This window comes from Apis florea, unplaced genomic scaffold, assembly GCF_048593485.1.
Source record: "Apis florea isolate Af1SG1 unplaced genomic scaffold, ASM4859348v1 contig_3325_pilon, whole genome shotgun sequence".
NCBI lineage: Eukaryota > Metazoa > Arthropoda > Insecta > Hymenoptera > Apidae > Apis > Apis florea.
The window spans coordinates 991443-1006107 of record NW_028256738.1 but is presented as its reverse complement, the minus strand read 5'-3'; the positions used below and the strand labels follow the sequence as shown (position 1 = coordinate 1006107).

At 24.5% G+C, this 14665-nt stretch overlaps 3 protein-coding genes across 5 annotated transcripts; 2 read left to right on the top strand and 1 right to left on the bottom strand.

The window, feature by feature from the left end:
• Positions 1–70: 70 nt before the first annotated feature.
• On the bottom strand, positions 71–5129 carry Jasper (JIL-1 anchoring and stabilizing protein). Its single transcript, XM_012489153.2, has 12 exons — positions 4825–5129; positions 4332–4402; positions 4100–4257; positions 3839–3978; positions 3355–3556; positions 3197–3286; positions 2767–3115; positions 2528–2702; positions 2387–2440; positions 2240–2305; positions 1956–2088; positions 71–1764 (listed from the first exon to the last, which is right to left on the bottom strand). The coding sequence occupies exons 1-12, from the start codon at positions 4903–4905 to the stop codon at positions 1637–1639; spliced, it is 1647 nt and encodes a 548-aa protein (XP_012344607.2). The 5' UTR covers positions 4906–5129; the 3' UTR covers positions 71–1636.
• Positions 5130–5558: 429 nt separating this feature from the next.
• wit (kinase protein wishful thinking) lies at positions 5559–10988 on the top strand. Of its 3 annotated transcripts, none has more exons than XM_086911578.1 (11): positions 5559–5756; positions 5853–6600; positions 6677–6779; positions 6867–7064; positions 7148–7384; positions 7486–7641; positions 7725–7907; positions 7980–8149; positions 8230–8626; positions 8713–8934; positions 9009–10988. In XM_086911578.1, the coding sequence occupies exons 2-11, from the start codon at positions 6421–6423 to the stop codon at positions 10037–10039; spliced, it is 2877 nt and encodes a 958-aa protein (XP_086767704.1). In that variant the 5' UTR covers positions 5559–5756; positions 5853–6420; the 3' UTR covers positions 10040–10988. The 3 variants fall into 3 exon arrangements, with proteins under 3 accessions (XP_086767704.1, XP_086767706.1, XP_012344613.3); XM_086911580.1 differs by having other exon boundaries at positions 5571–5756; positions 6331–6600; XM_012489159.3 differs by having other exon boundaries at positions 5571–5756; positions 6302–6600.
• Positions 10989–11083: 95 nt separating this feature from the next.
• mEFG1 (mitochondrial translation elongation factor G 1) lies at positions 11084–14637 on the top strand. The gene is made up of 9 exons (XM_012489167.3): positions 11084–11273; positions 11362–11520; positions 11609–12107; positions 12315–12576; positions 12671–12842; positions 12908–13198; positions 13283–13486; positions 13574–13885; positions 13972–14637. The coding sequence occupies exons 1-9, from the start codon at positions 11199–11201 to the stop codon at positions 14233–14235; spliced, it is 2238 nt and encodes a 745-aa protein (XP_012344621.1). The 5' UTR covers positions 11084–11198; the 3' UTR covers positions 14236–14637.
• Positions 14638–14665: the final 28 nt, after the last annotated feature.

Sequence of the window (14665 nt, the reverse complement as noted above, 5' to 3'; positions counted from 1 at the left end):
AAAAAAATTATAATAGATATAAAATACGAAGAAATAAAATACTTATAAAACTTTAAAAGAGCCATCAAAATCTACAGAAAGTTTTTTATTCAAAATATTTGTTTTTTAACATTTTGAAAGAAACATTTATCTTTTTAGCAATCATAATATTTATGTAATATATAACATACTTATCAGTTTATTTTCTAAAGGATACGCAATAAATTTTAACATAATTATTAAAAAAATAATTAATCAACTAAAAATAGCATAAAACTCTAAACAGAAAATATTTATTTACCTTTTTCGTTTTCAATGCACTTCAAAGGCATTTTAATAATTTCTTCGAATTAACTTAAAAAAATGTAAAAAAACTTAAATGTAAAAAATGTAAGTAAATAAGTGTAACAATGGTTTTTTGATTATTCGACGAAAAAAATACATTAATTTGTTTTTATTAACAATATTACTTTTACAGCATCTTTTTTTCGACAAACGTTTACAAAAGTACATTTATGTTAAGATAAATACTGTACTTAATTTAAATAAAATGAACCGATAAATGTGTGCGAGGTTAAACAATTATTGTGCTATTACGAAAAGTACTGGATGCAAATAAATATGTTTATTTATATAATTTTTTAACCGTATAAAAGAGATAATATAATTTACATTACAATTGTAATTTTATAACAATAAGCTATACGAGTTCAAAAATTTCTGTTCTAAAAAATCTTATTTAGAACAAATATTTATTCAAATTACATATAAGTTATGAAGTCTTTTATGTTCTTTTTTAAATGTTTAGATTACCATTTTTCTAATTTGTACAATCCAGTAACAACAGCAGCAGCTTTATGAACACGTTTGAATTTAATTTTAATTTTAAAAAAATTAAAAAAAAAAATTTTTATCTGAGATTCAAAAATATTTTATACAAATGATAAACCGCACATTTTTATTTTTATTTGAATGATATTCAATTATGCCTTTAAAGTGCTATGAAAACACTTGATTGAAAATGCAAAATGTTAATTTCAATAACTTATTGAAAATTTGCATTGAAATCAACCAATTATATGATTATTATTGACCTCTACAGTATGTTATGTTTCTAATTTTTAACATATAGAGGAGTATTGCAATTTTTCTTTTTTATATGTACATTGGTATTTGACGTTACTTAAGTAGATAAATTTAGCATGGTGTTAAACAACAAAGACATCTATATACTTTTCAGAAATATTTTTTTCTTTTTTGGTATTGCCTTAATGACGCAAAAAGAATTGTAATTATTAAAGAAATATGTTATTGAATAGAGTAAATAATTAATGACATCTACTCTAAATCTTAGGTGCTATATAATTAAACAATCTTCTTAACATTTTTAACAGAGTACAGAGTACAGACTGTTCGTTCATATAATAATGGGTTTTCTAGGTTTACAGATATTACAAAAAAGATGAGTTATGATAATGAGAAAATTTACTAGAGAACCCATAAAAAAAATATAGTGTCAAAATTGATCCAAAAGTGATATTCAAGTGCAAAAAAAGTGAATTCTTTTTCGACTTTAAGACACTCATGTAATGTACTATATTAGTACAAAAAAAAGTAAGTATGATTTTCACATTATCAGATACAAAAAGTCACTATGTTACTTGGCCTCTGACTCTTTTGGAGTCTCGCTCCTTGTAGGCACTTCCAATTTAACTACCGTAGGTGCATCTGTATCTAGTTGACTACCGCTTTCATCTGCAGGTGAATCTTCTGATATGGTTGCATCTGTAAGTATTATTTATTATATTTTACATGAAAAATTATATATATTTATTTATATATATCTTGCTTAACACATTGTTTATGTTAATAAGTTAAACATATTTTTTACAAATTTTACATATATAGGTAAAACTTTTAATTCATTTATAATAAACTAAATTGGTAATTAATATATTATAAATTTACATTTTTACCTGGACAAGCAGGATCAGACATTAAAGAGAATACTTTTTCTTCAGGCATATCCTTTGTCAATTCTTTGAAATGAACCACCTGATCTGAAAATGATTGCCAAAACGACTGTCCTTCGGGTATAGTAAACATAGCCTAAAAGAAAATGATAATATATTTATTTATTTTAGTATGCAATTATATAAAAATAAATTTTATTAGAAAATCTTATATCAAATATATTAGATATGTATATATCACATATATAAATTTAATAAACATAAAGATTAAATTAACTTAATCTTACTTTAAACTTGTTATATATATGCTCAGACTTTTGTCTAATTTGTTCCGCTTTTTGTTTGAAAATTGCCTATAAATAAAATTTAAGAGGAAATATAAAAAAAGTATTATATAAAATATTTTATAGTTTACGAGAAAAAAAAAATTATACCTCTTCTTCATCATTTAATTTCCAATCAGCTAAATTACCAATATATCTTCGCAACTGAAAATTGAATTGAATAATCATAAAGATTTGGAATAATCATAAAGAATAAATTAAATAATAAAACGATAATTTATATTCATTTACCCTTTTAACAGTTCCGACAATGTGTGGATGTTTCTTCAACATTAAGGGATCAATTGGAAGTGATAACATTTCATCCATTGCTTGCAAACACTTATCCGGATATGCTCGATCTAATCCAAGATTGGATTTAATTTGAGCATCCAACTGTAAAAGTTGTGCTTCAATACGAAGCCATCTGAAATTAATATACATAATTAAAATCTAAAATTTTGTCAAATTAATATTATTCTTATTATTACCTTAGTTTATTCGTTTTACGATGAAGTACACCATCTTTTGCTAACAATCGTTTTTCTTCATCTGGAACATGCACATTAAAATCGAGATAATCTTTTATTTGTTCTGGTAAAATTTCACCGCTTTCTAATTGTGCTTTCATTTTCATTGCATTTCTAGCAGTAGACCATTCCCATTGCGCTCGAGCCTTTTCGCTTTCAAAGGATTTTGGCTTATCCATATCTAATTTGATTCCTACATATTCACCAGCAAATGTTAATGCTAATAGAACTCGTCCTGGGATATCTGAAGATGTCGCACCAGAAACCACAGTACCTTCCAATATAGGTGTTTCATCTAAATTATTTTTTTCTGTAAAATATATGATATTTAAATCTTTATAATTTAATTTTTATATAACAGATTGTTTTTATATACTTTTTATATACTTACTTTCCAAAGCTCTTTTTTTATGCATTGTGTTAGGTGTTACTTGATCATTAGAATCTTCAATTTTAATTTTAGGACGACCTCTTCCATGTTCTACAATATACAAAATATTTATAAAAAGAATTCTATCAGTTTAATTAAATAAAGCTGATAATATATACCATTTTTATCTGCAGCATCTGTTTCTTCCGAACTTGAAAAGTCAGCAAACCGTTTGGGTTTAATTTTTCTACCGCTACGACTTACAACTTCTTTAGGTGATTCTTCTCCTTGAGAATCCAATGCATCTTGTTTCACTGAATCACTTGTAGATGCAGATAAAGATTTTGCTTTTCCGCGTCTTTTCTTCACTTCAGGTGCATCCTAAATTTAAAAAATTTTTTAATATCTCATAATATAAACAATAAATATTATTTTTAAAATAATAAATAAATTGTATATATAAATGTAAGGAACAATCGCACAAACTATTTAATCTTGATAAATATTTGTCGGCAATTCCTAAATTATTATTGGAGTGCTCAATACAATAATTATTTCTTTACAAAATATTGTATGAATGAGAAAATACTCCTAATGAAATATATACTTATATTATGTATCTTTATATTTAATAATAAATCTAATTAATTAAATATATATTACAGCAGTAGAGAAGGTTCTCCTTTTCATAGATTTCTTTTTTTCTTCATCAATAACAAGAGATCCTGTATCCATATCACTATCTGCAGCGCTAACTGTCGGTAAATTATCACCTTCTTTTCTCGTTTCTTCAATTCCAGCTTCTTTAATTAAATTAAAATATAAAATTATATATAGCATTATATATATATATATCAAATTTTATATATTTATATAATATATATACTTATATATTATACATAATTATATATATTATATATTTACCTTTAAGATCAGCAAGATTTGATGCCTTATTTCTATCATTTTTAAGCTCTTGTTCTAGTTGTACTAATCCTTCATGAAAAAATTTCCTTCGAAGTGGTTTGCCAAATTTTGCTTTATTTTCAATATAGGTATATAATTCTTCCACTTTACACACAGCACTAAAGTAAATATTTAAAAATCTTAATTTATTCTTTTATTTTATACAAGTATATAGTATAATGAAAAAACTCACGTTTCTCCTGTGCCATAAAAATAAACACTATACTTTGAATTTTTTGAATTAGGATCAATAACTTTCTCAACCTAAAAAAAAAAGAAAAATTACTTATGTTATAAAGTATATTCATTTATAGATTGCTAAACTTAATTAAATTTTTCTTTTATTCAAAATTCTAAAAAATATTTTAAATTTTTAAATTTTATAATTTACTTTTTATAATTTATAATTTAAAAAAAATGTATAATTTACTCTTCCTCATATATATATATAATATATATATATATATATATGTATGTAATTTATGATATATTTTCGCATATAAACATGATTTTAAAATAATATATTAATATCATTATCATGTCTTAGAATACCGCAATATAAAAAAAAATTAATAAGATTAAAATTAAAAATGTTACTATTACTAGTATTTTTAATATAAATATTCATTATTATTAATTTCATCAAAAATATAAAAAATAATTGTCAAATATATAACAGAACTTACTTTTGCTGGCCACGGTGGATAACCTCGAACTTTTGCGAAAACCTTGTCACCCGCAAAAAATTTCTTATGAAGCTTCACCATGTTGACGACAAGCTTTTACAAGTTCAGAAGTAAACAGCAAACGCTACTTCTATTCCTATTATACACGACGTACAATGAGACTCATTAATTTTTAAGAAACATTGAACAAAACATCCCGAAAGCCACCATTTGCACGATATAATATCAAAAACACGCAGAATAAGACGCTGCGCGCCAATTCGTGAGTCTTCAGTTACGAATATTCTCATATGAATTTATACACTATAGATTGAAAACTCTTAAAGTAAAACTGAATCTCTTATTGGTTACTTTCAACTATATCGATAGCATATTAGTGAATCCTTTAATTATTTCTATTTCAAAGATTTTAATTAAATTCCTTTTTAAAAATTATATTTAATATATAAAAAAACTTTACTTTATTGGCAAAAAAATTATAGAGTTAATTTTTTTGTTCTTTTATATTAAACGTTATTTTAAATTAAATAATAACAATATATTGATTATTGAATAGCACAACGAAGATTATTTCTTATATTTAATATCAATTAAAGCAAAATAAAAATAAAAAAAATTTAATAAATCAATATGTATTTATATATATGTATTTTATATATATATATATAATAATAACTTAATAGTAATAACTTAATATTGCCTTTTGCAATGATACAAATCTGACGTTTTATGTTGTCTTTGCGAACACGTGAATGAATTACAATTTAATGGATACGGGTTGTATGTCAAATGTGTTAATGTTGATTGAATATTTATTGTAAAAAAAAAAAAAATTTTCATATTATTTAGCAAATATGTGCAATGTTTTTATTGATATTCAATTTTTTTCAAAATTTTCAATTAAAAAATTTGAAAAATCTCTTCCTTAAAATGTAAGTATACTTCTTTTAATTTGCTTGTATGCATTAATATGCATTCTGCGAAACTGTTTTTCTTTTTCATTTTGTAATTTTTCATTTTTTTTACAGCATGTATTATGATTCTTTTTATATACATCTACATGTGCAGCATATTCAATTCTATGAAAATTTCAGTCTTTCTCGTATAATTGTATAAAACTAATTTTTTGCGATTACTTCTATTTTTTTTTATTGTACTCTTATCGCTTCAATAATTCTTACGTGGAAATTCCGTGAAATTTATAATTTATATTATTTACTAATATTTGCACTACTAATAAAATTTCTTTTTCCTCTGCAGAATAAAAATTTGTAATATATAATATTTTGTACTACATCTATTTTCTTTTATTTATTAGTATTTATATCAATTTTTTAATATCTAAACAATCTTTTAATAAATTAATTTTTTTATTTTTGTTAAAAAAAAATATGTTTTTATCTTTTACTTTAAAATCTTATGATTATAATAATCTTATTATTATAATAAATATATTTGAATCATATATAATAAACAGATGAATATATTATATTGTGCACATGGCAGCAATATATGATGTTATAATCAAAGATGCCAGTTCTTGAGAAGCAACGCTTCCTTTGAAGTGTTCAAGTTCAAGAGGCCTGCTGAGGCACAATGAAAGCCATTGTATCAATTACATTCATCGTACTACTATATGGGATAAACTCAGTACCCATCAGTGCCATTAGAATATGTGCCAGCAGGAAAAAGAATAATGAAAATTTTTCATTAAAACAAAATACACTTAGTGTACCTGAAGATTTTCTCAATGACAGTAATATAATTCATACTGCAGTAAGTTTAATATTATATATTTTTATAGATTTTGCTTCTTAGATATATTTAAATAAAATAATTTAATTTTTTATAGAAAAATGATAATATTAAATTTGAAACATGTACTAATTTTTGTCATGCATTATGGCAAGAGGAAAAGACTGCAAATGGAACTAAAATTATCATTTTATCTCAAGGTATAATAATTCATTCAATAATTTATAATATTGTATTAATTTATAATATTTATAATTTTTATTATATTTTTATATATAATAATTTAGGTTGTTGGAAACAGTCTGGTGAACAAAAATGTGAAACAACAGAATGCATTGCCCTTCAAAGTTCCACCAAAGCATTAAATAATACAAAATTTTGTTGTTGCCATGGAGATTATTGTAATCTTAATATCAATAGTACTAATAGTTTATATTCTGAGAATAATGCACATACTTCTATTTCTGCAGAAAATAATCAGCCTAGTAAGAACTCAGGACATAAAATATAATATTCTATATTAATTTATAAGTTCATTATGCATAATATTTTTTATGAAATCTTACAGCAACTCAGTATTTGGAGCAATCAGATTCTGGGAGATGGATTGTTATCATAACAAGTGTTTTATTATGCATATTATTAGTAATATGTATTGTAGCTTTAATGATATATCGTATATATCATAATAATATGTTAGCAAGATTAGGAAAACCACTTTCCTATACAGATCAATTTATGGATAGTACAGCATTAAGAACTGGTACTTACACAGTAGATCATTTGAAACTCACAACAATTGTAGGTATGTTCTTTATTAATTAATGTTCTTAATAAATAGATTATTCTGATCTATAATAATATAGATGATTTTGAACATATAATAATATATTTATATAATTTCAGGTCAAGGTCGCTATGGTTCTGTATGGCAAGGTAGCATGGGAGATCAAGATGTTGCTGTAAAAATATTTCCTTCTCATTATCGTAATTATTTCCAAAATGAACGAGATACTTATTGTCTTCCCTTTATGGAACACTCGTCTCTTTTAAGTTACTATGGTTAATATTATTTTTATTTTCAAATAGTATTTTATCATTTATTGAAATATAATATTAAAAAAATATTTGTAATCCTTATTTAGGTATGGATGAAAGAGTTAGTATGGAAGGTAGTATTGAATATCTTTTGGTACTTAGTTTTGCACCAGGTGGTACTTTAACAGATTTTTTAAGAACACATACAATTGATTGGGTCACATTTTGTAAAATGGGTCTTTCTATGGTGAAAGGTCTTGCTTATTTACATACTGATATACATAAAGGTGGTAAGTAAAAGATACAAAAAATATTTTAAGGTAAATCAAAGAAATTTTTATTCTTAAAAAATTAATTTGCAGATAAATTTAAGCCATGTATTGCACACAGAGACATTAATTCAAGAAATATATTAATCAAAGCTGATGGTACTTGCTGTATATGCGATTTAGGATTAGCAGTTCAAATTTCTGGATCTAAATACTATTCAAATGGAGAAGCACAGCATGCCGAAATAAAATCAATCAATGATGTAAGATAATAACTTTTAGTATAAAAAGTATATAACATTTAAAATAACTTATAAATATGTATTTCTCATATTTAAATTAGGTCGGTACTTTGAGATATATGGCGCCAGAAATATTGGAAGGTGCTGTAAATTTACGAGATTGCGAAAGTTCTCTAAAACAAATAGATGTTTATGCAATGGGTTTAGTAATATGGGAATTAGTTTCAAGATGCTCGGATATTTACATATTAGGATCTGAAGTACCTCCCTATAGACAACCATATGAGAAAGAAATTGGTCTTCATCCAACATTTGAACAAATGCAAGTTTTAGTTTCTCGTAATAAAGCAAGACCTCTATTAGAAGGTAATTTAGTGGATAGGCCAGGAGTACGTTTGATTAAAGAAACAATGGAAGATTGTTGGGATGCAGATGCAGAAGCTCGATTAACTGCTTTATGTATAGAAGAACGCCTCTCAGAATTACAATCTCATCGAGGTAGTCTTCATTACATTATCATTATATAATGTGTATATTAAAAACATATTATATATTAAAAGAAAAAATAATTCATAAATTTTCAGTAACAATACATTTTACTGATGGTAGTCCAATGGTAAACTCCCATTGTACTCTAGTGCCTTCAACCACAAATAGTCTTTATAGTGAATCTTCACATCATGACAATATCCATGCTACTCAACTTATATCACAAGCAGCACAAGATAGTTCGAGCAATGAAGGTGGTGTTGTTGAAAATCTGGTAACATTATCACCTTCTGAAAGCATTATTCATGAGCATAGCTGTAAGTATTTTACTAAGATCATATAATAGGTTTTAAAATTCATTATTATAATATAAGTTTTTATTATATTTTAGTTAAAAATTCAAATGAAATAGCAATATATAATCATACTCAAACACTTCAACCTTATCAAGGACGAAATCCTTGTATGGAAAGAAATTTAATGTTACAATCAGATTCACTTGAAGATTTGGAATGTAATGGTAATGTACTTGTTGATAAATCTATGAAACATACATGTAATGATCAATATAGAATTGTATCAGAAGCACAAGGACTTGTTTCTCATGATTATTTGAGTCAACACACAACGCAATTATCTCAGTTGAGACCAGCTACACCTATACCATACGTTCAAAATGTTATTTCGGATGATGGTACATCTTCGTATGGTAAAAGGAAACAAACAAATGTACATGAGATTTGTTCGCAAGATAGCCCTCGAAAAAAATTATTCGGATGGTCAAATTTTAAAAAATTACTTGTTAATAAGAAAATGTATCCATATAATAAATATCAAATAGATCGAGAGGATTCTAAATCCAATTTATTGTCAAAACAGAACGTACAGATCAAAACTGTAGAAACTAATGTAACGATATCTCCGGCAGGAAAATATGTAAATGGTATTATTACTAAAACACCTGCTTTTACTTCTACGCTAGATAAGAATGATAAAAATGCTATACAAATTGGTAAACAAAAATTTGATAATGATAATAATACAAATACTCGACCATCTACCTTACCCCTTGTAAATTTAAGGAATAAAAAAAGTGAAAATATCAATAGACAAGAAAGCATCGATAAATTCAACGAAGTTTTTAATGTAGGATCTAATGTAAATGTATTAAAAGATCCACATATGAGAATAAAAACACCGGGAGATTTACCACCTTCAGTAAGGAAAATTCGCGGTCGTGGACAATCAACCGCTAGATTTTCTCTTTATGACGATCGTATGATGTGCAATATTTTAAGTGAAGAAAATGATCGAAGTGACAAAGCTATTTGGAATTCAGTACCGTTTGGTATGGATCTTGGTGATAGCGATGATAAACATTCACCGACTAAATTTAATACCAAAAATGTTACTTGCTTTTAATTGAATAAAATACTAACATATTTGTAAATGTTCTTAAAAATTAATATAAATTAAGCTGTATTATAACTTCAATATATGTATGTACAGAGAAAATATACATAATAATAAATAGGGTTTTATACTCTTAATAAGAATGCATTTTGAAAATTTAAATATTAAAGAAAATAAAATAAAAAAAAAAATAAAAAATTAAAAAGAGAAAGAAAAAGTACTAAAATAACATTAAGATATTAAAGGGGATATTCAATTAATTACTTGATTCTTATAAGTATATTTTATGCTTGAAGGATTTTTTTTCCTTCACAATAAATATATATTCATAAATCTTATATCAATGTTAATATTAATGTTTCATATGTTCAAACTAGAAATAAGAAATTCACTAGAAATGTATTTTGATACACATAGTGAATGTATATTATAATTCTCATTGTCAGCACATAATTATCTTATATATTTATAATTCTTATGAATTATACATATGAATTATTCCAAGAAAATTGATGTTAATTGTTTATGGAAATATGCGATAAAATAAAAATATTAAAGTTTATTGGTATATTTCTGAGCATTAGAAAAATAATTATAAATTTATCCCTTCTAATATATAATTATTTTTTTTTCTTCAGATATCTTGTATGTTATACTAAAAAAATATATATCACAAAATATAATTACACAATATTAAAAACAATGTAAAAATGTACTTTACATTTGAATGATAATTTATAATTATCTAAGCACAAAATTCATACTTTCTGTAATCTCAATGTAAATATTTGTAGTATATAAACATTTTAATATATACATTAAATAAGCTTGTTATGTTTTATTTTAATAAAGTTACAATGGTATGTTACAGTGTGCAGTATTTATGTTAAAATAAATCGTATTATAATAATAATGTGAACAAATAATGAAATAAATAATTACATGAAAAATAATAAAATTATTTTTAAAATTTTTTATTTATTAAATATTAGTTAAGATATGCATAATAAATATTTTCATTATTATTAATATTTATAAAATACATATTTTCATAATTGTTCACGGATACATCCGATTATGCTCAATTGCCAGAAATTTTCGATATATATTATTCTTTATTAAATTATTTTCCTAAATATTACAGTATATTATAAAATACTTAACTATTATGTCTATAATAACAATTTTAAGACATGATATCAATTTAAAATCATTTTTAACTTATTACTCTCATATTTCAAAAGTAAGTATTCTAACCTGCAAAATTTAAATTGTTTAGCAATTATTTAAGGTTATTTATATAATTAATTATATCATTGAATATCTAATAGAACAATTTACAATATTTATCATCATTTGCAAAATATGCAGAACATAAATCATTGGAAAAGATTCGAAATATTGGTATATCGGCACATATTGATTCTGGAAAAACCACCTTAACAGAACGAATATTATTTTATACTGGAAGAATAGCTAAAATGCACGAGGTGAAAAAAAAATAATTTTAATTTGTACTATTATTCATATAATAGAATATAAATTTTTTATTTAATTGTAATAGAATATTTATAATAGGTGAGAGGTAAAGATAATGTTGGAGCAACAATGGATAGTATGGAATTAGAAAGACAAAGAGGCATTACAATTCAATCTGCTGCAACTTACACTTTATGGAAAGATCATAATATTAATATTATTGATACTCCTGGTCATGTTGATTTTACTGTAGAAGTAGAACGATCTTTACGTGTTTTAGATGGAGCTATACTTGTATTATGTGCAGTAGGTGGTGTACAATCACAAACAATAACTGTAGATCGACAAATGAGAAGGTATAATGTACCTCGCATAGCATTTATTAATAAATTGGACAGATTAGGTGCTAATCATAAGAGAATCTTAGAACAATTAAGAGGAAAATTAAATCTTAATGCTGCATTTTTACAATTACCTATTGGTTTAGAAAGTAACAACAAAGGAGTAATAGATTTAATTAATCTAAAAGCTTTATATTTTGAAGGAAACTTTGGTGAAGTTGTAAGAGAAGATGAAATTCCATCAGATATGAGAACAGGTACATAATATGTACTTCATCTAGAGATATAGTATAATCATAAATTATTCAATGAATATTAAATTCACAAAATGTCATATCTTGCTAAATTTCTAGATGAATTATAAATGCAAAATATTTAATTTATTAATATCTTAGAGAAAAGTTATTAATATCTTACAAAAAACGTCATATGTTTTAAATAAATCAAACATATTTTTTATATAGAAACACAAGAAAAAAGACAAGAGTTAATTGAACATTTGAGCAATGTTGATGAGTATCTTGGAGAAATGTATTTAAATGAAATACAAATTCTTGAAAAAGATATAATAAATGCTATTAGAAGATGTTGTATAAAAAGAACTTTTGTACCAGTTCTAGTTGGAACTGCTTTAAAAAATAAAGGTGTTCAACCGTTATTAGATGCAGTTATAAATTATCTGCCAAATCCTGGAGAAGTTGAAAACTATGCACTTCAAGAGGATAAGTGAGTTTCTTATCATGATTTATTTATTGCTTTTGAATTATTAATAATAATAATGAATAATAATAATTGAATAATAATGAATTTTCATTTATAGAAATGAAACTGTTAAAATTTTGTTAAATTCTGAAAGAAGTAACAAACATCCTTTTATTGGATTAGCATTTAAATTAGAAGCTGGAAAATTTGGTCAATTAACTTATTTTCGTTGTTATCAAGGAATGATAAGCAAAGGAAATACTTTAATTAATACAAGAACAAATAAAAAAGTTTGTATATAAATGTAATATAACTTTTAAAAATAAAATTTTTATATATATATAATATTTTTTAGGTTCGAATTCAAAGACTAGTAAGACTTCATTCAAATCAAATGGAAGATGTATCCGAAGTATATGCCGGGGATATTTTCGCTTTGTTTGGAATAGATTGTGCATCAGGTGATACATTTGTCAGTAATTCTAATCTAAAGTTATCGATGGAATCTATTTATGTACCTGAGCCTGTAGTATCGATGTCTATTCAAATAAAAAATTCAAAAGATCGGGATAATTTTTCAAAAGGTATCGCACGATTTACCAAAGAAGATCCTACTTTAAAATATCATTATGATACAGATAATAAGGTAAAATATGAAAAGTTATGTTGTATATGTACTAATATATTGAATATATATTTGAGAAAACTATAATACAATACTATGATTTAGGAATCTTTAATTTCTGGAATGGGAGAGTTACATTTAGAAATATACGCTCAAAGACTTGAACGTGAATATGGTTGTCCTATTATACTTGGAAAACCAAAAGTTTCGTTTCGCGAAACATTACGTGAACCTATCGAATTTGATTATCTCCACAAAAAGCAAACAGGAGGAGCTGGCCAATACGCGCGTATAATTGGGATATTAGAAGTAATAATTTGATTTATTTGAATCTCGTTATATTTGTTATATCTGTATTATATATTTATTATTTACATTGCAATAATATTTTTATAGCCATTACCGATGGAAAAAAATACTGAACTTATATTTCTTGATAAAACAATAGGAACAAATGTTCCAAAACAATTTGTTCCTGGTGTAGAAAGAGGATTTAAAACTATGTGCGAAAAAGGATATCTCTCTGGTCATAAAATAGCAGGTGTTAAATTTACATTATTTGATGGTATGCATCATATCGTGGATTCTTCAGAATTAGCATTTTTTCTCGCTGCAGAAGGTGCAATGAAAGAATCATTTTTAAATGGATCATGGCAAATTTTAGAACCAATTATGTCGGTGGAAATAACGACTCCTATAGAATTTCAAGTAAGTAAGAATATATATTTTTCTATTACTTGATAATAAATTATATTTTATATTATTTCAAATTAATTTATATTATTATATTAAAGGGTATAGTTAATGCTCAAATCACTAGACGGCATGGTATCATAACCAATACAGAAAACAATGAAGGATGGTGTACATTAAAAGCAGAAGTTCCATTAAACGAAATGTTTGGATATATTGGCGAATTGCGATCTACTACTCAAGGGAAAGGAGAATTTACTATGGAATATGCAAGATATACACCTTGTTTACCAGAAGTAGAAGAACGATTAATAAGAGAATATCAAGAATCGAATAATTTACTTTCGCAACAAAAAAAAAATTAGTGAATTCAGAAATAATTTAATACATTTATGTTAGGAATTATTTTAATTTTTTCTATATAGTGTATGAATGGTGTATATTAAACGTATAATGAAATGAAGGAATATAAAATGTGAATGTAAGTTTAAATATACATATATATGTGAAAAAATGTATGATAGTTCGATCTGAATGAATGTAAGTAATTATGACAATGAAAGTGATAATGTCTAAAATTGTTTTAAATTAATTATTTTAAAAATAATAACAATGAACTATATATTAATAATCTAAATAATTTTTTTTTTTTAGAAGAATAGAAACTATACAGAATTCTGATTTGATTTTATCAAATTTTAATTTTGAATCAATTGTATTTTTTCGATTTCTTAAATATTTAAATTAAATATTATTTCCTGTGAGCATTTACTTTGGTTTTATTGAAATTAAAAA

Coding starts and splice junctions, on each gene's coding strand:
- mEFG1 (XM_012489167.3), top strand. CDS start 11,199: ATGTCTATAATAACAATTTTAAGACATGATATCAATTTAAAATCATTT. Junction 12,577..12,670: donor TATGCACTTCAAGAGGATAA/GTGAGTTTCTTA, acceptor TTTCATTTATAG/AAATGAAACTGTTAAAATTT. Junction 13,886..13,971: donor CGACTCCTATAGAATTTCAA/GTAAGTAAGAAT, acceptor ATTATATTAAAG/GGTATAGTTAATGCTCAAAT.
- wit (XM_086911578.1), top strand. CDS start 6,421: ATGAAAGCCATTGTATCAATTACATTCATCGTACTACTATATGGGATA. Junction 7,385..7,485: donor GAAACTCACAACAATTGTAG/GTATGTTCTTTA, acceptor ATATAATTTCAG/GTCAAGGTCGCTATGGTTCT. Junction 7,642..7,724: donor GTCTCTTTTAAGTTACTATG/GTTAATATTATT, acceptor ATCCTTATTTAG/GTATGGATGAAAGAGTTAGT.
- Jasper (XM_012489153.2), bottom strand. CDS start 4,905: ATGGTGAAGCTTCATAAGAAATTTTTTGCGGGTGACAAGGTTTTCGCA. Junction 4,258..4,331: donor TTTTATGGCACAGGAGAAAC/GTGAGTTTTTTC, acceptor TATTTACTTTAG/TGCTGTGTGTAAAGTGGAAG. Junction 3,557..3,838: donor GGAGAACCTTCTCTACTGCT/GTAATATATATT, acceptor TTTTAAATTTAG/GATGCACCTGAAGTGAAGAA.